This window comes from Numida meleagris, chromosome 2 (genome assembly GCF_002078875.1).
Source record: "Numida meleagris isolate 19003 breed g44 Domestic line chromosome 2, NumMel1.0, whole genome shotgun sequence".
NCBI classification, from domain to species: Eukaryota; Metazoa; Chordata; class Aves; order Galliformes; family Numididae; genus Numida; species Numida meleagris.
The window spans coordinates 67,068,205-67,090,082 of NC_034410.1; the positions used below are offsets into that span (position 1 = coordinate 67,068,205).

The window sequence follows — 21,878 nt, forward strand, 5'->3', positions numbered from 1 at the left end:
AAGAAATTAAAAGCAAAATTCATTCACAGAGAAACAATATTATAGGGTAGTATTTTCTCTCTCATTTCAATTCCCAAACAAATCCTGCTTTTTGCTATTGTTCTAGAAGTGGCAGCATTCTCTAGAACTAGACTGCTTTCCAGATTAAATGGTTCTAAAACATATTTTCCATGTGGGAATAGTGAAATAAGTGAAAACCTGGGACAGTAGGCTCTGTTGCTGACTTCAGTGAAATCAAATTTTTCTAGGAAATTGATTAAACTCCTTACAGGATTCAATATAGCATGCACACATGTTTACTTTTTATTCTTAAATACCTAAAAATGAGAAAAGACCTTTAAAAATCATAGAATTGTAAAATATCCCAAGTTGGGAAGGACATACAAGGATCATTGAGTCCAACCCCTGGCTCCACACAGGACCACCCAAAAATCAGACCGTATGTCTGAGAGCATTGCCCAAATGCTCCTTGAACTCCAGCACTTGGGGCTGTACCCACCTCCCTCTTGTGAAGAACCTTTTCCAGCACCCAGTCTGACCCTCCCCTGACACAGCTCTGTGCTGTTCCCCCAGGTCCTGTCACCAGAGAGCAGAGATCAGTGCCTGCTCTTTCCTCCCCCTCATGAGGAAGCTGTAGGCCACAATGAGGTCTTCCCTCAGCCTCCCCTTCTCCAGGCTGAACAAACCAAAGGACCTCAGCTGCTCCTCATGGATCTTCTGCTCTAGGCCCTTCAGCATCTGTGTAGTCCTCTTTTGGACACTCTCTAGTCTTGTCCTTTTTGAACTGTGATGCTCAAAACTGAACACAGTGCTTGAGTTGAAGCCACACTTGTGCAGAGTGGGACAATCACTTCCCTTGAGCAGCTGGCAGTGCTGTGCCAAGGATACGATTTGCCTTCCTGGCTGCCAGGGCACACTGCTGGCTCACTTTCAATTTGCTGTCAACCAAGACTCTCAGATCCCTTTCAGCAGGGCTGTACTCCAGCATCTTATCCCCCAGTTTGTATGTATAAAAGGATTGCCCCTTCTCAGGTGCAGAATCAGGCACTTGCTTTTGTTCAGTGGTGACTGCCCAGCTTTCTAATTTGTCTATACCTCTCTGCAAGGCCTCACCATCCTCGATGGAGTCAACAGCGCCTCCCAATTTAGTATTCTAAGCAAACTTGTTCAAAACAGCTTCTAGCCTTACATCCATAGGATTGTAGAATGGCTTAGGTTGGAGGGGCCCTTCAATAAATGTCTTCTCATTCCAACACCCAAGTAATTTATGAAAATGTAAAAGTTTCATAAAACTCATATACATATATTTGCTTTGCATATAGTTCTTTTATATAAGGGTTTTGGAAATAGTGATATTTTTCTACCTGCTCTGTATCAGTTTAAGAAACTTTAAATTTTTAATCCTCTGAGTATACTCAAAAAGACAAAAATAACACTCCTGAGAGATCGTTAGGATCCAGGTTAAAATCCTAATTGGTGCCTATCTTATGCAACTGATTATTCCTTCAAGCTGTGTCGCTGCTCTACAAGGTAACCGTAATTAGATCTTGCATGTAAGACATTAAACCTTGGTTGGATCAGTTTTCACACTACTTGCTGCCTATCTATTGTGAAAACATTGGTCTTTCCAAATAAAAATAACTTTGTAAGTTTTTTGATTATAAATATCTAGCAGCTAGAACAAGCGACTACCAAGCTGGTTTTAAGTATTTCACAATTTGAGTCCAGTTTAAATTCATTCATGGTGGACAATCTATTACCTAATTTAGTGCATGCACAATTATATTTCCTTGCTCAAAAACCTTATTGATCTTTCTCAGCAGTGTTTTGGCAGTGCAGTCCAAAACAACATCTACTTTTTTACATGGCTCTCCTGTCCGTAAGTCCCTTTCTCAGTCTTACTCTATATGAAATGAGAAATCCAGAAACAGCTAATAGGAATCAGACAATTCCTAGTCATGAAATATGAACTTCCTCATGTTTTGGAAGCATTAGAACCCTGAGAACACTTTTCTATTTTTTCTGCCTACTCCAATAAGATAATTTTGTAATACTTACTTATTGTGACTTTTTCTACTTGCAAGTGCTTAGCAATCCATATTTAGTGCCTTTTTACTTCTACTTTATTTTGCTGCTAAATCTGAGATAAATAGTATTTTCCTCAGCTGTCATTTATTTTCCAGTCAAAACAATGAAAATGTTTAACTTGTTTCATGTGGGGGGGAAAAAAAGGCAGAATAGAATTAATCCCACATTTCTCTAACAGAATTTAGATAACATTCAACAAAATATAATTAGTGCTAAAACTTTAGATAGATGCAGGTTAAGGTATATTTCTCCTTTATCTTCCTGGTATTGTTTGCTTGTTTTTTGCCCAGATATTGTAACCACTTTGCTTTATTTAATAATAACAATATTTAGGAGAGGGCAAAACATCATTACCAAATACTGCATACCGCAGTTTCATGGAACTGTTTAGGTGCATCAGGCCTTCAATTCAGTATTCTTTGATGCCTTAGCAAATAAATTAATATACCTGTGTATTATATCTTACACTGCTTCTCCTACTGCTTCTTCACAGTTATTGAGAATAATTAAGGCAAGTGGAAGTATGGAATGTTAGCAGATGTGTAGTTTCCAACTCCTGTTTCACTCTATTTTTCAGGTTTAGCTTTCATCATTGTTAACTTTTTTCAGTCCTTTTCACATTATCTCTGTATGTGTGAACTCTCAAAGTGAGAAACTTAACAGTGTGACAAAGGCAGTCTAAGCAAAAGCTGTTTAATATATTCTATTTATAAGAGTAGAATCCATCAACCAGATTTTAGGCATTGACCGAAGAACTTAAAAGCAGGAGAATTGTCTTCCTTAACACCTAATATTACCAGAAGAGAAAACAACTTGCCTCAGGACAGTTCTTCAACTCAGACTGGGCACACAGGTTATCCTGTGGGGATCTGTCTCTCTTTGCTCACTTTCAAGGGGTTACATAGTCTTTGGGGACATATAGAAGAAGTGTAATATAGAAAAATAAAGCAGGATGGTATTATTTCAGGCATTAGTCCATAGGTCCAGTAATTCTAATCCTTTTGAAGATCTCCAAGGAAGTTCAGTAGCCATCTGGACAAGCTCCTGGGTGATCTGCTTGAACAGGGCAGGGCGTTTGGAGAAGATGACTTCCAGAGTTCTTTTCCAACTTCAGCCATTCACTGAATTAGTTAATACTGGAGCAGGTTAAGACAGTCAAGGGCTACAAAAAGCCAGTAGGTACCAGTGAGTTTACCAAGAAGCAGCAATCATATGGAAAAGTTGTTTTCCATAGCAGAAGGATGCACACAATAGGCCTTTCTTCTTATGGTTTAATCTTCTTTATGCCTCGTGTCTTCTGTAGTTACTCATTTGTTTTCTGGGCCTTTCTCTGCTCTCATGGAAATCCGTAGATGGTGAACGTTAAGTTCAATAGTAAAGAGGTCAGATGTGAGAAAGCCTTTTTTCTTTTAGTTTGTTGCCTTTTACTTATGTGATACATAAGTTATAACAATTTTTTACCATTGCTTTCTCTCCTCCTCACTCCTCTCTCCTGTCTTTTTTTCCATACTTTTCCTAACTATCTAATTATCACCATATCGTGCTTCCTAATAGTGCTGTATTAGTCATTACATTAGTCTATCCATTTGATTTATTGGCTTTCAAGGCTGGTAAAACACTTTCTCCTAATAGTTACTAGGATTTTCTGTATTCTAATTTACTACAGACTATGACTTTGCAGTAATCAATCTTCTAGGATATGCAGCATATTCCCTGTCTTTCTTTGGAGCTTCCAGGTGCTTTAGCTTAAGAAAGCAAAAACAAAGAAAAAATACAATGCACAAAAAACCAAGACCAAACCAAAACAACTTGTATGCATTTATAATTACTGTTATGTGGAGTGCGTTAGCTAAAGTTTGCAACAGTTTGTTATTGTGAAACAAAAAATTCTTCATAGAGATTTGCTGGCACTAAGTACAACAGCAGAAATACAATCAGCAGCATGTTCTTTACATTGTCAATGAAACCCAGAGGAACTCTGGCTGCTTTCTTTCCTCATTTACATTTATTTTTTACTTGTTCAGCAGAGTTCAGAAAGAAGGAAAAAAATCAATTTACAGAGGTATCTACACTGTTCTTGGACCAAGCCAGTGTCTGTACATTGGGCGTATTTTCTGAGTCACCAGTGAAATACTCTAGAACAAAAATAAACAATAGTAATGTATGTTATAAATAGTATTCTGTGGATGGGCCAGAAGTCATAAGCTGCTCTAGGGAAATGTGAGGGCTGGGCCTGAAACTCTCAAGCACAGCAGTTAGGAGAGATCCTTATGCAAACTTAAGGTTTTGATGGCATTTTTGAGATTATTTTTTGAAAAGTACAATGTAAGCCAGGAAGAAATCTGTTACTTGCTGAACTCCATCAAAAAAGTTTAAGCACAAAACAGAAATCCATTTAGTTTTAAAATTTACTTTTCTAAACATACTTAGAGAAATTGGGTGGAAAAATACATTATGTGGACAAAGGATAGTTTATCTTGCATCAATTTTAAGAATAAGCAAGACAGAAAAATAAGAATCACAGAACCATCTGAACTATCCTAAATTGGTAATAGTTCAGATGCAGCTGGTTTGGAAAAAGCAGTGCAATTTAGACTCTTGGTCAGCTTGGGTTCTAGTGCCACCTGCTGAAATAACAGCTAATACGCAATTTAAATTCATCTACTGCATTAGAGAGCAATGCATGAAGAAAGTTCACAAAGATGAGTTGTTTGAGTAATCTAAGTGCACGTCCAGAGAACCATACACCAAACCTAGTAAACTGAGAACCTTCTCTTGAATGATGTCAACCTGCTCTGAAGGGCAATAGTCATCCAGACTTGATCTGTAACAAAAATTTGAAAAAAATGAGAGAATATAGGTATCATCATCACTTTTTACTTTTGTAATGTGTTGTAACTAGGGTGTTGAAGATACTTTCAAACTGTTAAGTTCAGCCTTCCAATATCTCTTCAGAGTGCGCTACTGTGCTTTTGTGCAGTGCTTTCAACAATAACATTTGCCTGAAGTTAAATAGAAAGGCTGTAGCTGATCAGAAGTGTGACCATTCTTCCAGTAATGAAGTTGAAGTCCAGTTCTGCTTTCTTCCAACACATGTTGCCAGTTTGCGTTCAAGCAAATGATATTTAAAAAAAAAAAAAGGAAAATATGGAAAAACTGAAAATATCAATTGCTGCCAGTTAGAATAGGTAGGAAAGCTAAAAGAAAAATCTGCACAATTCCTGGCACATAACATTTACCACTAACAGATACTGATCTTAGATCTATCAAGACCTACCTAAATGATTCTGTATTTTCTACCGTATTTTCCTACTCAGTGGCTGGCACAGGAAATACAGCTTTCTTTTATTCTAAGTATTAGCCATGCTTTTATTCTCAACAAGAACTATTTCAAGTCAGATACTGGCACTGCTGTCTGTAATTTGAGGGCATACTTTGTGTTCTTCAAAAGAATAAGTTGCAATAACTTGTCAGTAGATACACAGTGGTATTTAAATTCTCTCAGGACAGGATTAGGACCCTGGCCTCAAGCTCCATTTTGTCCTGCCAAATAATTCCCTTGCAGTCCCGGAAGCACAAATTTTACTCTACGCAAAACTTTATTAGAGTTTTCTACAATATAAATATCCTTCAGACTATTAGATGAAAACTTGTCCCACTTCCACTGGAAATTTCACTGAAAACAGAAATCCTACCTGTAGTGCAATTAATTTTAGATGAAGAGCAGGAAAGGCATAACATTTTAGCCCATGCAGGCTTGTCCAAGCTCTATCTTAACAGAAGTAGTGAAGATAATATGAACCTCAGTGACAGCTGTCCTCTGCACCACACAAGGCTATACAAAGCCTTCATATAGCCTGTAATGAAGGTTAAATCATAATGTTTTCATTGCTATTCAAGTCTGTGCTGGCCACTCTAAAGCCCAATTAAAACAGACATCAGCACAGAACCTTCTCTCAGTAGTGTAGATACTGTCACTGCCTAATGATTAAGGCTTCCAAATGCCAGTTTTCACTATGCCAAGATTTTCTCTTGAAGATAGCATTGGTTGACATATCTTAAAAAGAAATTCTATAGTAATAGAATCATTTAGTTTCATAAGCACAGTATGTTTTAGAGTAAAAAAAGAACCTACAGTCTTACCGAGCAATTGTCACAAGCGTGGGCTTAGGCATGTTTTTCAGGAGAACCATGACGGACTCTAAGAGGCCTTCAATCTCCTCTTTGGTGCTAACATGGTGGGGAAGTTCCACATAATCACAGGTCAGACCAGCCTGATGGACCTACATGTAGATTAAATAGATTTTCATTTCTGTTGACAAATTAGTAATATAACTTATCTGTGCAATAAGTCCCTAACCTACCCCAGCCCAGCACTAACTCTCACGACTTCAGGCAGGAAGATTTTCTTCAGTTAGTACTTAAAAATAAAATAAACAGACCCTGGTAAAGTGAAAACTTACTTCACGGGAAGCAGCTTGAGACATGAGAGCCCAGAAAGATCTTATTAATGTTGCATAAGTATAGACAAGCAGAGTAAAATTTCAGAAGCTTTTAAAAAGCTTGCCTAAGCAATAACAAATTAGAAAAACAACAACAAAAAACAAACTTCAAATACTTAAGTCAAGAAGCAACCTTAAAATTAAGCACATCCTTCTCCCTCCCTGATTAAGTCTTACTTTTGAAATTACTTTTCACTCCTTTACAGTAACCTACCATTTCATAGTCTGGGCTCTCCATTCTGCTTTTCAAGCTGTGTACTAGTTGAACAAGGGGCTTCAATCTGGAGTGAAAAACACAACCAAAACTTACGTTAGCAGTAGGAAACATATATGCAAATTAAAAAAAATAATATAGAAGTTGCTCCTCTGTCATCTTGCACCTGAGAAAAAGAGAGTACCAGTACTATGTGCTGTTTCACCAGATCTTCTTCAGGAAACTCCTATATTCAGACCTATGTCACACAAGATCTCTTTGCCTTTCTTTTAGGGCAATCTAGAGAGAAGCTGCTGCAATTCAAAAGTAGTGCTAACATGGTAAAAAATGCTTGTGGTCATTGTTACACAGGCCTGGCAGTAATTGCTGTATCTGATAGGGAAAATGAATAATCTTTCTACTAAGGGAAAACTTGGACTTTTGCTCAGTTTCAGCTGAAATGTTTGTTTAAAAGCATAGCAGATGCTGCTGAAATGTTTTGTGGACACTCTCACATGGTTTCAACCTTTCACTCATCTTCTTTCAGCCTTCTGGAGCACCAATATTCCATATACTCCATATTCCCCATAGTTTATTGCTTTTTTGAGTTTTGTTCCACAGAGATGCCTTGTTAAAGTCACTAAACCTGATCCTCTCCAGAGACAACAGAATTTGCATGAAGCTGCATAAGGCCGATCTTGGCAAGCTTACCATGGCACTGAAGAGAATAGACCTTTTAGCTCTTGTTTTTGTCTGACTTTCCTCTAGAATCTAAGAAAAAATGGTAGCCTTGCATAGGTTCTATACAGCTTCCAAACTTCTCTGTTAGAGAAGCACTGGGCTAGTCAGTTCCCAAACAACTGTTTGCACTGCAGAGCTAAGGAAAGTGGACTGAACCCAAAGGTTCGTAGGTATAAGCATAAGACATGTCTTACACAGATGAAATATACCGATGATAACTATACTTTTTTTCAGGAAACTGATTTGAAATCACATCCTTTTGACTCAGGTTACTAGCCTATAGCATATAGTAATTTTTTCCCTCAGTGTTACTTTGACAGAAGATATTCTCCAGAGCTATGACTGTTTGCACTACTGACTCTGCACAGACAATCCAGTAGGATAAGTCTGAAGTCTCTTTGCAGCACTACTTCTGCAACATGTCAGGAATGACAGCCTTGTCTTCTGTGCTCCAGAAAGGCTTCCAGGGAAGGAGAGGTGGCACGAAAAACCTTACTGGCATTGGTAAGTGATTTTGTTTATTGCAGTAGACAGCTGAATCTTAGATAAGGAAGGAAGGTAGTAACAGTGAGTTCCACAGGAAAATCAAAGCCTACCCCTGCTAGTATGGAAAAGGTAATGGTCTTTCAGGAGAGGTGACCATTCTAGTAGTTTTAGCAGGAAGGAATCAACAAGAGGCTAACTTATTTGAAATGTTGTAATCTCAACTTACTCAAGCTGACCAGGAAGGGTTCCAATATGATGGTAATAAAGAAGAACACTTTACTGCTAACTGTGTCATCAGTTCAGGAAGATTCTTCTCCAAAGGCTACAGGAATAAACGAACGGTGGGAGTGTTTAAGCCATTTAGAGATCTCCTACCCAGGATATGAAGCCCACTTCTGTAAGGTCTCTTCATCATCATTGTCACAAAAATCTGCAAATGCTGCTTCTAGATCTTCTAGCTGATGGACACGGTTTTCAACACAATCCAGTAAATCCTCCTTTAAATACACATGTAAAAAAAAAAAAGTTAGGAAAAAAGAGGTAAGAATGATTTTCCTAGCTAAACCATGGCTTACACTACCAGTCAGGCTTTTAAATGGTTCATCTGGTGTAAAATGGAGGGAAAAAAACCAACTGGTTCTCAGCTACAGGACGTCTCTCTTCAAGATGATCAGAACGGCTACCTGCAGAAATTGGTACCATTAAAAAAAAAAACAACAAAGAAACACTTCTTTCTGCTCTGTCTTTCCTATAACATATAAAAGACCACATCTATATTCTGGTGAATACATCAAGGAGAACAATGAAAGTGTAAATGATTAATTGCTGGATTTGTTTGTATAGCATTGAAATGCTGCTGTATTTGATTAATTTATTGTTAACATACAGGAACTCGGATAAATGCAAGGTTTACACTGTTAAAATGAAATGAGACTTTCATACTTTAGGTTTAAAAAAATATTATGAAATTAGATAAACTTTCAAAAAGCAAAATGAGTTAGCTGAGGTTTTAAAGTTCTTTCAGCAATGAAAGAATTTGGGGTTAATTTAAAATCGTTGTTATAGTTCTGATTCTGCAAAAGTTCATGCACTTTTTAAAAAACATTCAGAACACAGGAAGAGGCATCTTCATTAAGTAGGCCTACATACATGCATGCATAGAGTTGCGCATGTAAATATTGCAGGATATGCAGCATAACAAGCTAAAAGCAATGCATAGCCTACTTGGTATAACAGATGCTCAGTGCAGCGGTATGTGAAGGGAAATTATTAAAAAACACATTGGTATAAATGGCTAACAATTAAGAACATATTTGTTCCCACTTTAGAGGCTGCTTCTCTTTGCCAGTGATGTCAACTTCGTTAAATTTTAAGAAAAGCTGAGGGTATTAACCATTCCTAGAGTACACATTATGATCCTGGGGTACGAGTAAGACATCTTTCTATGTAGCACCAGTAACTAACCTTAAAGATCCAATCCCTACGCTACTTTAAAAAAAAAACAACACAAAAAACAGAATGCTATTTTCTAGGACTATGATTGTATGACAGAAATATAGACCTAACTGTACATCTAAATAAATGTGTAAAATACCAACTAGGCATTTAGCACAGCTCTCCCTATAAAGGGAGAGCAACTAAGGCAAGGAAAAAGAGACCCAAAGAGGGAGGGGGGGAACGCAACACTAAAAAATCCTATTGAACCTTGCAAAGAGACATGGCAGATGACATGCTATGTTTCCATTTCTGTCTTGTCAGTTACCATTTGTTTGCGGAAATTGATTTGTACATTCATGCTAAATATTTACACACGGACGTGTTAAAATGTTTGACACAAAAGAATCACTAAGACACTGCTGATTAGTGTTCAGCATACTGCATAGCTTAATTAAAGACCATTTCATTAAGCATCTTTCATAGGTTCCTTCTTTTTGATGTCATTTTTATTTTGTAAATCAAAAGAATCATTCCCTCGTACATCCCACAAGAAGTACCATACCTCTGTTGCATTTCTATGAGGTTTCTTGAAATTGTACAACTCTTGTAACAGCTCATATTCTGTCTTTGAAAAATGAGAAAAAAAATTAGTTTCTTCAAATGAAAATAAAAAACAGGAACATAATAATTTCTCTACTACAATACTGCAGGTAAATAAATCTCATTTATTTAACAGCACTGAAAAGATGAACACTAGACTTTTTTAGGAGTAGAAGAAGAAAGAAATGGCAGACGAAGAGGTCACTGAATTTTACAGAAATACAAAACATCTCTAACAAAATGTTTTGGATTTTTTTTGTGTGTGTAAAGAGAACAGACTTCTGAATTCCTAAGCCATATTTGCTTTTTAGTTTTTCCTTGGGTTCTTATTACTCCAAGTGTGAACTTGAGCAACGTGTTCTGATGGAATGATTGCATTTTACAATAGAAAGAACACAGTTAAGAAATATTCATGGGAAAAAGATATACTTGGAGCTCTGTACAAGCCTGCTTCTAAAAGTGGTTCCGAGAACTTAGCACAGCACAAGAAAATAAGAAACACCTCCCAGATAAACAAACCAACCAACAAGACTCTTCCATGGCTTTATGCAGATTATACTGTAAGCCCTCAGAGGGTTACTGGATTTTATTCTTATGTGACAAGACTCCCACGGTGCTTCTGCTTTGTCTTATGCTTCTTTTGTGATTCTAAATGATTAGTGTTGCTGATAGTCTGATGGTACCATGATTGTAAATACTCAGTGTCAGAAGCTAACAGAGATGAGGCCACTGCATTCACTTCTATATAGTGAACAAGGAAATGACGTGGTACTCTAGCTGAAACGCAGAGAAGTCAGATGTTCTCCAGCATAGGTTGAGATTAAAGTACTGTTAAAGAGAAGCTTTGCTGCTACAAACAGTCATGATATTGCAGAAGAATTTGCAAACTGAAAATTTGTAAAAAAGAATTTGCATTTTCAGGGCAGATTAGCTAGTTCCTAAAAATCACGTTCACATCAAGAAAGCTTCCTAACTGCTCAGCAACTCTGAGAATCTACATATTTATAACACTATACAAGTGAGCTATCTTTGCTGTGCAGTCAAGTTATAAACTGAACACAAGGCATAGTCTTGAGCTCAGAGCCACGGCATCAGAGGCAAAAGCTACTTGCTCATTAGCCCAGCCAAAGGAAATTAGTTACGATCTCTCATTGAGAGGAGTCACCACTCTTTGAATAATCAACACTACGATATCTTTTGGACTGGCAGCCTCTGATACCATTGTGGTCTTTTAAACGCATGTTATGGGGAGGGGTGGGGAATACAATCTGTCATCTCCCTGATTAATCCTGATGCAGGTATTTGGAACATTACCTGTGGAAACCCAAGCACGACTTTTATGTCCTACACAACACATAGAGGTATGCCATATATCTCTAAGCTTGAATGTGCCCTGAATATCTATTTCAAACGTAAGGACCTAATCCTGCTAGGTTGCTGTACTTTGGAGTATGTGTTCCCTTATACTGTCGCTCTCTCAAATATTAGTATGATTCATTAATTATGATCAGATGATCCACTAATTTAGCTTATAAGAGTTTCTCCATAGACATCAAGTGCTAGAAGGATGAGTACTCTTTTATGAATGGTAAGAGGACTCTCCATGACCACAACGGTCATACTTACCTTTGTGTACATCTCTTTGAATGGATTCTTAACTGAAAAAAAATCTAAGTCAATGTCTAAAACAAATGCATCCCCTTTCTGAAGAACTTGGCAGATATCTTTAGAAATCTCCCTTATTGGACATTCACTGTTTCTTAGGGAGCTTGAAGCTGAGCATTCTGGCAGCATTTTTGCCCCGTTCAGGGCACTTTCATGTTGTACTTCCTTGTTCTTCACACTTGAGGAGTTGCTATCGTGGTTACCAGGAGCCACTGATGAAGAGGTAGCAGCAGCGTTTGCTGTGTCATCTGTATTTAGCTTCAGTCTCTTAGCAGATGCTACTTTGTCATTTTCTTCCTGGCTGTTTGATGCCTCAGTAGGATTAATGAGAATGACATGTAAATTTAAAGGCTTCGGATTTTCTAGCTGATCAGTGGGGACATAAAGTCCATCACTTAAAAAGTAATGATCTGTACCTGTAACCCTACAATAGACAATAATTCACAGTTAATACACATCTTTGTAAAAAGCTTTGCAAAAAACATGTGCAAATAAGTCACCCTAAGAAAAATGAACTGATGTTTGATGGGTTGCAAAAGCAATAAAACTGTGTATACAAAATTATTTACTTTAATCTGAAAGCGTTTAACTGGGATTTTTTTTTCTACCTCTTGAATGCTAAATCAATATATTAAAATTAATTCTGGAATTTTGATGGTAGTCCTGTAAGATTTTTAGTGGGTAAGAAAGATTTATGTTATGTGCAATTAAGATTAATGTGCCAATGAATTGTAACTTACATCAATAATTTAACAAGCTACAATCAATATTATGGCATAATAATGCAAAGCACTGGATATTTTGCCTTCAATCACCTTTTTCCTTTGTGTAGAAAATCATTATGGTTGCATTTGAGAAGTGCTCTGGAGCCCATGGATGTTAGTAAAACACTATGAATTAATACACAGCATTTAACTGTTCTTCACCCTGACATATGAATCCTTTAAGTGTGGGGAGAGCAGGTAACAAGGATGAATAGCTACATATCCATGGACTCCACTTAATTTAAAAATAACAACAACAAAAACAGCCCAAAACCTAGACTCCACTTGCAGCAAAAATTTAAATAATACTATTTTCAAGCCACTATTTCAATACATTAAGCCTTAAGTGTCATAAATTTAGATTAAAGAAATAATGTTGAGAGGAAACGTGAACTTCTGTTCACTTGTGTTAAGGCCTCTATCAATTACAGGGTATCATTATCCATCAGCCACAGACAAATAATTTCAGAAGCGGCAGAAACCTGAAGTTCAGTTCCCAATGTTGGCATCCTGAGGGACCTAGGGCAACTCAGAAGGATAGCCTACAGGAATCTCATTACATTCAATTAAGATAAAGAAAAGGTCTTGCATTTGGGACAGAAAAATGTCATGCAGCAGTACGAGCTTGGCACAGACCAGCAGGATGCTACAGAAGAGGAATGGCCAGTCAAAGTGTAAAGCAAGGTGAGCACAATCAACCCGTATACCCCTACAGAGATAAAGACTAATTGCAAAATTTCACTGTCCTAGCAAAACCATTGCCCAAAGAGAGATTTCACCTTGTATTCAGCACCAGTGAGGTCACACTGGACATATTCTGCCAAGGTACAAGCCCCCAGAATATGAGAGAAGTCAACAAACTGAGAGGATCTTACAGAGGATGGCTAAGGAGGTTAGAGGGCTGGATGGAGCATGCAACAAGGGGAAGTTGACCAAGTGGGCTTGTTTCATCTTGATAAGGGACGTTTGAGGAGGATCTAAGTGCTGTCCTGTTACCCCAATCCTCTAAAAAACTACTGTTTTCTAAGATTTTCATTTTATCAAAGAGAATTAATTGAAAACTTGGCTGAATGTAATGAAGTGTGAATAGCTTGAATTACATATTAAAAAAAAAGAGACTAAGGCACAACTTATACTGTACCTCTTAAATGGTCACATGACATCCCAAAAGATTCACAAATACAAATTGAATTTTCATTGAGAAAAGAAGATGTATCATTGTATTTATTCAAGAATACAAAATATATGGCATGTAGCTTTTATGTTACCAAACAATTAGCAAAATTGATAGCAAACAATTTACCTGATTGTAGTTGTTGATACATCTTTCCCAACTAAAAAATTGTGTTTTCCCTCCAATATCTGCTGAGCCCATGGCGGGTGAAGCCACAGCACTTGAGAAATATGGCCAGCATAAACAGCAGGCATAATCCAGTTCTCAATACTTAGCTCACTGCAATGAAGAGAGAAAGACTGGCAGTAACATTTACTTTACCAGCAAGTAAAATGTTGTCAAGAACAGCACAAACACCTTCCACATCTTGATAGCCCCCCATGCAAATTATCTGAAATCAGTACTCTGTGTGCAGGTCACATCATCAAAGAAAAGAAAAAGGACTGAAATCTTGATTCATAAGAAGAACCAAAAATGTCTATAATAAAATTTTAAAAATAATAATAGGATTATGAAGTGCAGTCAGCTTCACTCTTAGTACAGTACTTTATTAACTGCACGGACTTCTTGTCTTTCTCTCTGAATATATCTGACAGAATAAAAGTACAAGGTGCATCATTAACTCCATTCTACGTAATTGACCTCAGAGGAGTATTTTATTATACATTGCTCTAAGCAGATTTTAAATATAACCTCAGTAGTGAATGTGAGTCAGTCAGCACCTACAGAATAGCATCTGTCCTTATTATCCTATTTCCTCACATGTATGATGGAGCCCACAAGGCTTCTCATTCATCCAGCAAAGAAAACTAAATATGGACCACTGGCAGGGTCACACAATTGCTAACATACTAATTATCTCCTCTTGTCACTGCTATGTACCACTGTAACACACGAACAATCAATATTTATTTTAAAACAGGAAATAATAGACAAAAACAGATCACCCTGTGGCTTGTTGCCTGCCTAAGAAGACGGGGATAAACATTGGTCTTAATTATCATACTCAACTTCACAGATGCATCATGTCAACATAAGAGATGTTATTTTAATCTTAGTCAATTTGTCAATATTAAGAGAGAAAAGCTGTTCTAAACCATCCAGCTCTTCACATTGAAAAGTATCACTTGGGGTGCTGTCCTGTCACCCAGAGGAAATGCCCAGTCTGATAATGTAAACTAAAAGTAAATTCAGAAGTCTTACATCTTCTTTATATACAACATAAAAATTTGACCGCATTCATAAAAGAAGCATATCTTCTTCTATCCAAAGCTATGAAGTTTTGAATAAAAGCAAAAAAAAAAAAAAAAAACCAAAATACAACTTGAGGCTGATTTACACATCTGTTGGTCGTATTTCATATGCAGTTGTATCAATATTCAACATAAACCAAACACAGCAAGAAGTGGACAGTGTATTCTGATGGAGTACATAGGATTTACCTAAAAAGTGCTTCTTTGTCAAACACGGTGTCTGCAGGCATATTCACGGGGATAAGGAGGTCTGGGTGGGAATCAAGGTGAACAAAGCTGATGTTACTGGCAGGCAGATGCTTTGAACCAATGGCACGATAGATGAAAGGCAGCACCTAAAAGAGCACAAAGTATTTCCACTGTAACCAATGAGATCACAAACAGGATGGATATAACAGCAGAAACACCAGTCCCACACACACTCCCTTAGAATTTTGGTGATATGTCGGAAGAGGAAGGAGGAGACAGCGAACAATACAGAGGGGCAGCAACTTCAGCTCATGAGGCATAATCCCTGAGCCCCAGAGCTCTACACACGTGAAGCTGTCAGAGGATTACGCTTCTACTCCCTTTCCTTCTTTATAAGGCACTGTGTTTGCAACTCTTCTCACTAATCATTCAGCTCCATGACTAAAGGCTTGCTATTGGGTTTTATCATAGAATCACAGTACGGGTTGGGCTGGAAGTGACCTTAAAGCCCACCCAGCCCCAACCCTGTGCCATGGGCAGGGCTGCCTCCCACCAGCTCAGGCTGCCCAGGGCCCCATCCAACCTGGCCTTGAACATCTCCAAAGATGGGGCACCCACAGCTTCTCTGGGCAGCCTGTGCCAGTGCCTCACTGCCCTCTGAGAGAAGAAAATTGAGTAACAGGTAATTTAATCCATCCAGCTTGAAAAAATGCGTTTAACTTTTGATGCCTACATGACTTGAATGGATGTACTTTGCCCACTGCCCTCATCCTCTGCTGGAGATGTTCACTCAATGCTGTGAAAAACAGGAGACTCATCAATGTGCAGCACAGCAAATAACGGCTGTGCAGTGATGTCAAGCGGCGACAAGAGACAGCGATTCACCGAGAACCAGACCGAGCTGCAGCGAGCGGAACTTCCCTCCGCTCCAAGGCAGCAACTGTCCCGGCCGCCAGAACAAACCCCGCGAATCGCGGCCCTTCTGCACAGAGCATACGAGGGCTATAAACGGGCCGGGCAAGAGAACGACACGTGATCTCCATATGAAAGCAGAAAGCGAGCTGATTCCGCCACCGCCACCTCCACCTCCCACCGCGGGCCCGGCGCTCCGCCTGACGCCGCCACTCACGTCCTGGTGGTCTTCCACCACCCACACCGGCAGCGCCGGGTACGCCCGCAGCCCGCCCCCGCGAGGCCGGGGCCCGCCGGCAGCCGAAGCGCCGCTCATGCCGGGCGGGGCGGTGCTTCCTGCCGCAGCGCCCGCCCTGCGCTTTCCTCTTCCGGAGCAGCGGGCCGGGCTGGCCGCGGCTGTGGGGTGGCAGGTGGGCTCGGTTGTGCGCCGGGGGGACTGAGGGCACGCAGGCTGGCTGGCTGGCGGGAGCGGGCTGTGCTTCGAGGACCGGGTGCTCGGTTGTTCTGCTGTCTGTGAGTCTTGGGGAGGGGAGCGGCTGTGCCTCGGTGCTCTGTGTGGCAGGAGGAAGGGGCTTTATCTGTTATTCTGGGTATTTTGGAGCAGTGAAGATACTAAAGCCAAAACGGTTCTCTGGTGGTGAGGAAGCCTTAGAACTGTGGGTTTTCTTGAGAGCCATTATAGAGGGGAGGGTGCTGGAGGGGCACTGCTGACTGGAAGGGAAAAATGGCTTTACTACTGTGGCTGATGCTTCCTGGAAAGGCAGCTTTCTCACTGAATCCCTCGGCCTCTGATCCCTGTGACAAGGGAACAAATGCCACCGTCAAGATAGGCCAGGGGGGAATGGCTTTGAACTGAGAGGGGAGAGATTTAAGTTAGATATTTGGGAGGAAATTCTTCACTCAGAGGGGAGTGAGGTGCTGGCACAGGCTGCCCAGAGAAGCTGTGGGTGCCCCATCTTTGGAGATGTTCAAGGCCAGGTTGGATGGGGCCCTGGGCAGCCTGAGCTGGTGGGTGGTAGTCCTGCCCATGGCAGGGGTTGGGGCTAGACAATCTTTGAGGACCCTTCCAACCCAAGCTATTCTATGATCTTTTAGGAAAACAAGACTTGACTTATGTGGGTACTTAACTGATTAAAGTTTCTCTTTCTCTCCATTTCAAGCAAGACATCATGAATGGTTTTTTAACTTTATTTTATTTTTCTATTATTTTTCCCCCACAGGTTTTAACCTTAAGCGTTTTAATTAAAGAATGGATTTTAACTTTTATGAAGCACAGTCGTTTTCATTTATCCATTAATACAATGCATTACATACGTGCATGGTTTTGAACAAGACTTCAGCCTACTTGAAGCAGTGGCAGTTACTGGTAAGGAAAGAGGGTCAAGCAGACAGTTGAGTTGAGGAATTTCTGGAACTGTGTATTTCAATTAAATTAAGTAACAGCACAGTCTACATTTAAAATTTTTCTTGTGAGCTGTTAGATTCTCATACTACGGAAAGACATCTGCCTAACTTAATATATTGCAGAACATCTGTTGAACATGCCTTGTGAAAAATTGAGGTGTAAATCATGAATGTGAGTTGCTACTTAGCTCATTTGAAGTGTGCATGATTTGTAGGACCAGGTGACTTGTGATGAGGTGTCAGAAAAGTCATCCTACCTGAACTCTAGAATAGTGTGCTAGAAAGATCTCATTTTAGGACCTGGGTGACTGTTGCAGATGCTAACATGATTGGTTTCTATGGCGATACAGGGTACCTGAAGGCTTAATATTGATGTATCTAGTACATTCTAGTGGAGCTGCTTGCATCCATGGCCAGTCCTTTCAGTCATGTGCTAAAATTAACTTTGTCCTAAGTCAGAGAGCGTGGTCCAGTTGGAGTTCTGGTTTAAAGACTATTGGTAGACTACTGTAGTGGATTAAAGACTTAAAGAAATCAAAGGGCCGTAATGATCTGTACTAGAGCTCTGAGGAGTGCACAGCTCTCGCTGAAAGAGTAGCCATCTTCCACTGCTTCTATTAAAGGAAATGACAGAAATTAATTTCAGTATTTCAGGAATAGTTCTTGCAAATGTACAGAGAGCCTTCTACAAAGCTTTGTGACTCTGGACTTTTATATTTTCGTCATTAAAGGTGAGCCATGTCTTTCCACTCTGGACGAGGATGTCCCCGTGGGCAGGGGGGACCAGGAGCAAGAACTTCAGCACAGGCTTATCGCCCTCAGAACCTGCGGCAGCTTCACCCCCAACAGCCCTCTGTACAGTACCAGTATGACCAGCAAACCACACCTCCAGCTACCTATTCAAACCCTTCAGCCACTGGTTACATGCCTCCCAGGCCAGACTTTGTTCCATATCCCCCACCAGTGCCCCCTTCCACAAATCCCATCAGCCAGTGTCCCATGAGGCCACCATTTCCAAACCATCAGATGAGGCAGAGCTTCCCAGTGCCTCCGTGCTTCCCTCCTGCTCCTCCACCGGTGCCAAACCCTAGCAATGCTCCTGTGCAAGCAACTCCTACCGGGCAGAGCGCCTTTCCATACATGATGCCTCCTCCTGCAGTACCCCATCCTCCCCCACCACCAGTTATACCACAGCAAGTCAACTACCAGCCTGTCTACTCCACAGGGTATTCCCAGCAGTCGTTCCCACCACCTAACTTCAATAGCTATCAGCACAACTCTGGCTCCTTTCAGAGCAGTACTAGCAATAGCAGCAGCGGCAGCAGCCATTTTCGGCACACGGGTCAATACCAGGGAGAAAAGTCACAAAATGATCGACGGTCTCCAGAGAGGAGCAAGCACTATGATGAGCACCGGCATCGTGAGCACAGTCACATCCACGGTGACAGACATCGGTCCAATAGCCACGGGGATCGTCGGGATCGAGGCCGCAGTCCAGATAGGAGGAGGCAGGAAAGCAGTCGGCACCGGACCGAGTATGACAGAGGAAGAATGTCCCCTCATCATAGAAGTTATGAGCGTAGCAGGTAACAAGATACTTTCTGCTTGCAGTGAGAGAGCTGTGTCATCTTTGAATCTATGTTCTTCGCTCCCCCTTGTTTTCCCTTCTGTTGTGGAATGTTGCCAGTGCTCAGCTCTGATGGAAAGAGCTGCTCTTCTGCTGTCTTTCAGATGCAGGCTTTTTGCTTCACCTTTGCAGGCTGGCAGACTTGTCCCCATTGTCCTTGAAAACAGAGCGGGTTGCTGAGCAGTGCTCTGATCTCATTGGGATTTACTGTAGAAGTTTGTGTTCACGTGGCTTGACTCAGGTAGATGAGCGCAGACTGCTCATTTTGGGATGTATTTTGAAGTTTCTGTCCCTCTGCTTTATGAAATAGAATCAGACTGAGAGCAGTGAGCTGACCTTACACAGCTTGCTGCGTGGTGCTCTAGAGCAAACCATCAGTACATTTGCTCTCTTGCTTGCTCTTTTTGTCTAATGATCTAGGTGAGAATTCATGGAGATACTTAAATATAGAGTTTATCAGGGCACCTGGATCACATGCTTCTAATTTTAGGAGATCTGATATTTTCATGTGTAACATGAATTTGTACTTAGTGTCTATCGAAATGAAACTACTTGGATTTCGAAATGCAGAAATGTAGTTACAGAAACAGCTGTATTAAAACACACATCAACAGCAACAACAAACAAACAGAAGAAAATGCACGCATTTAGTAAGCATAATTTGGTTTGGTTGATCTTAAACTGATTTCCAGAAAAGGATTTTCCCTAAGCCTTTTCTGTATGATGAGCCTGTGGAATTTCCAGTGTTTTATAGGTGACCCAGGTGTTTAACACATAATTTCACGATTCATGTTTGAAAAATTCATGATTGAAAAATTCAGTTTTAAGTTTTGAAAGTATGTCTTTCCAGCAGCTTCCTTCTCAGAGATTTGCCTGTTACTGATTGAAGACCACAGTTTTTAGATCTAGTCTACAACGTATCTGTTTATTGTAAAGACAGTTCTTTCCCTGCCTTGGTACGTCTTTTTCCACAGCATCCATCTCTCAAGCAAACCTGAGAGCAGTAGAATATACAATAAATCTACGCTTGAGCAAGGATGAATGGGGGTAGGAAAGAACAGTAGATAAATTATATGAACTTTGTGTTTTGTAAAATTGCACGTAATTTTGTGGGTATGCATGTGGAAACATACATATATTCATAAATAATCTTGATGATTCATTGCATTAGCCCACAAAACTATCTGAGGTATGTATTTATGATTCCTTGTATATCAGCAGATTCTTTTACTAGGAAGTGTGACAGTTACACATATGATTGTAGTCTTAAAAGTTGTCGGCTGTTAGTCTGGAACCCTGCTTGTGTGTGATCTTTGGTACTTAATGTACCCAATAATTCCTGCTAACTTAAAGCTCTTTTACTTCAGAAATGTGTTTGAGTAGTTCTTTATGTTATGTGCAAGTTGAGTCTCATAGGTGAGATTCATGGTTTTGGTGTAGCGCAGACTTTATGTCTATCATTTTTTTGTGTGTGTGTAGCTGAGGTGGCTGTCAGGAGAAAGGGGCTTGCCTGAAATACTTGAGTTACTGCTGTGCTTCCAAAGTTGTGTGTGGAATAGGATTTCATTCCATGCCTTGAGGCATGAAGAATGGTTAAAGGTGTAGTAATCCTACCCTTCACTGTTTGTTACAGAAGAACAGGAGGAATGACAAGAAGTCCTGCGGTGAATGTTTCGAAGATACCTCTATGTCGTATGAATTCAAGCATAGTGTTGAGATAATTACTTCATTAAATGCCACGTCATTCTGAATAACATGATCTCAGATGTGGAATGTATGGAAGTGCCAGATTTCTCATTTAATTTCTGTTTTTGAACTCTTCAAGGGAGCGCGAGAGGGACAGGCATAGGCACCGTGACAGCAGAAGATCACCATCACCAGACAGGTCCTACAAAAAAGATTATAAAAGAACAGGAAGGTAAGGAGGACGTATTTGGTCTCCCTTGTTTTTTGAGGCTCTGTGGGTACAAATATGTGCGTGCATAACTGGTTTGAAACTCAGAGTTGAATCTTAGATTTATAACCATCTTCACATGCTTGCAAATATCATGGTTATATCAAAGCCTTGTGGAATTAGAAGCAGGATCAGTCTCTGGAGACTCCACTGCATACCAGACTCTCTCTTACATCTGATTCAAGTCTGTAAAGTGCCAAGTTTGCTCAGAGTCATTACATGTTTAGATCATCATTTAGGAGCTTCTCTTGTGTTAATGCTCCTTTCCTTTTAAATCTTGGATAGTTGAATTCACTGTGACATTATGGACTTTATAGACAGAAAAGTTTAAAAAAGGGGGAAAAAAGTTCATAACTGGTGTTGTTCAAAGAACTGCTAGAATTAGAGCAACACAAGCCATTTGCTTTCTATATAATCCAGTAAAAACTTATATATTTTCTTATACAAGTAGCCTGTGGGCTATGTATTTAAACTTCATAGTGCTATAACTTTTAGTTGGTGGTGTAGTGGAAATGCTAAGTCACGGCTTGAACCAGTGATTAAGCACTTGGTGGGAAGGCAGGGCCAACCCAAGGGAGCTCAGGTGCAAGCGATGCACATGAGTGACTGGAAGGGGTGGAGCCAGGATCCTCATTTAAGGGTTGGCAGTGGAGGCAAAGAGATCTCCCTGGAGATCCCTGCCTACCTGTGGCCTTCCAGGGGTAAGTAGGTTTTTTTTTTCCTTTGTTTCTGTGTCCACGGCTGTTGCGTTGAGCATATCGTCACTTGCTGCAGCCTAGAATTTTACTACTTTGCTGTCATTGCTGTGCTTTCTATCATGTTATACCATTACAGATGGGCTTCAAAAGGGGAAAAAAAATAAAAACAGCTCACCTAGAATTTAAGTAAA

The 21,878-nt window shown here is 39.9% G+C and overlaps 2 protein-coding genes across 7 annotated transcripts in view; one reads left to right on the forward strand and one right to left on the reverse strand.

The window, feature by feature from the left end:
* C2H5orf22 (chromosome 2 C5orf22 homolog) lies at positions 2,762–16,374 on the reverse strand. 5 transcript variants are annotated; one of them, XM_021388938.1, is made up of 10 exons: positions 16,222–16,353; positions 15,826–15,888; positions 15,093–15,238; positions 13,780–13,929; positions 11,674–12,136; positions 10,010–10,072; positions 8,386–8,507; positions 6,805–6,871; positions 6,232–6,371; positions 2,766–4,912 (listed from the first exon to the last, which is right to left on the reverse strand). In XM_021388938.1, the coding sequence occupies exons 3-10, from the start codon at positions 15,131–15,133 to the stop codon at positions 4,783–4,785; spliced, it is 1,176 nt and encodes a 391-aa protein (XP_021244613.1). In that variant the 5' UTR covers positions 15,134–15,238; positions 15,826–15,888; positions 16,222–16,353; the 3' UTR covers positions 2,766–4,782. The 5 variants fall into 5 exon arrangements, 4 of the variants coding, with proteins under 4 accessions (XP_021244609.1, XP_021244613.1, XP_021244611.1 ...); XR_002435991.1 differs by lacking the exon at positions 15,826–15,888 and adding an exon at positions 5,784–5,945 and having other exon boundaries at positions 4,780–4,912; positions 16,222–16,349; XM_021388934.1 differs by lacking the exon at positions 15,826–15,888 and having other exon boundaries at positions 2,762–4,912; positions 16,222–16,374.
* DROSHA (drosha ribonuclease III) overlaps positions 16,329–21,878 on the forward strand; it is a 67,962-nt gene continuing 62,412 nt past the window's right edge. Inside the window, exons 1-4 of one of the 2 annotated variants that reach the window (XM_021388931.1) lie at positions 16,329–16,414; positions 17,225–17,370; positions 18,140–18,994; positions 20,861–20,953. In XM_021388931.1, the coding sequence (XP_021244606.1) occupies positions 18,147–18,994; positions 20,861–20,953 (941 nt within the window). In that variant the 5' untranslated portion in view covers positions 16,329–16,414; positions 17,225–17,370; positions 18,140–18,146. Of the gene's footprint in view, positions 16,518–17,224; positions 17,371–18,139; positions 18,995–20,860; positions 20,954–21,878 lie in introns of both variants that reach the window. The other variant, XM_021388932.1, reaches the window with a different exon arrangement.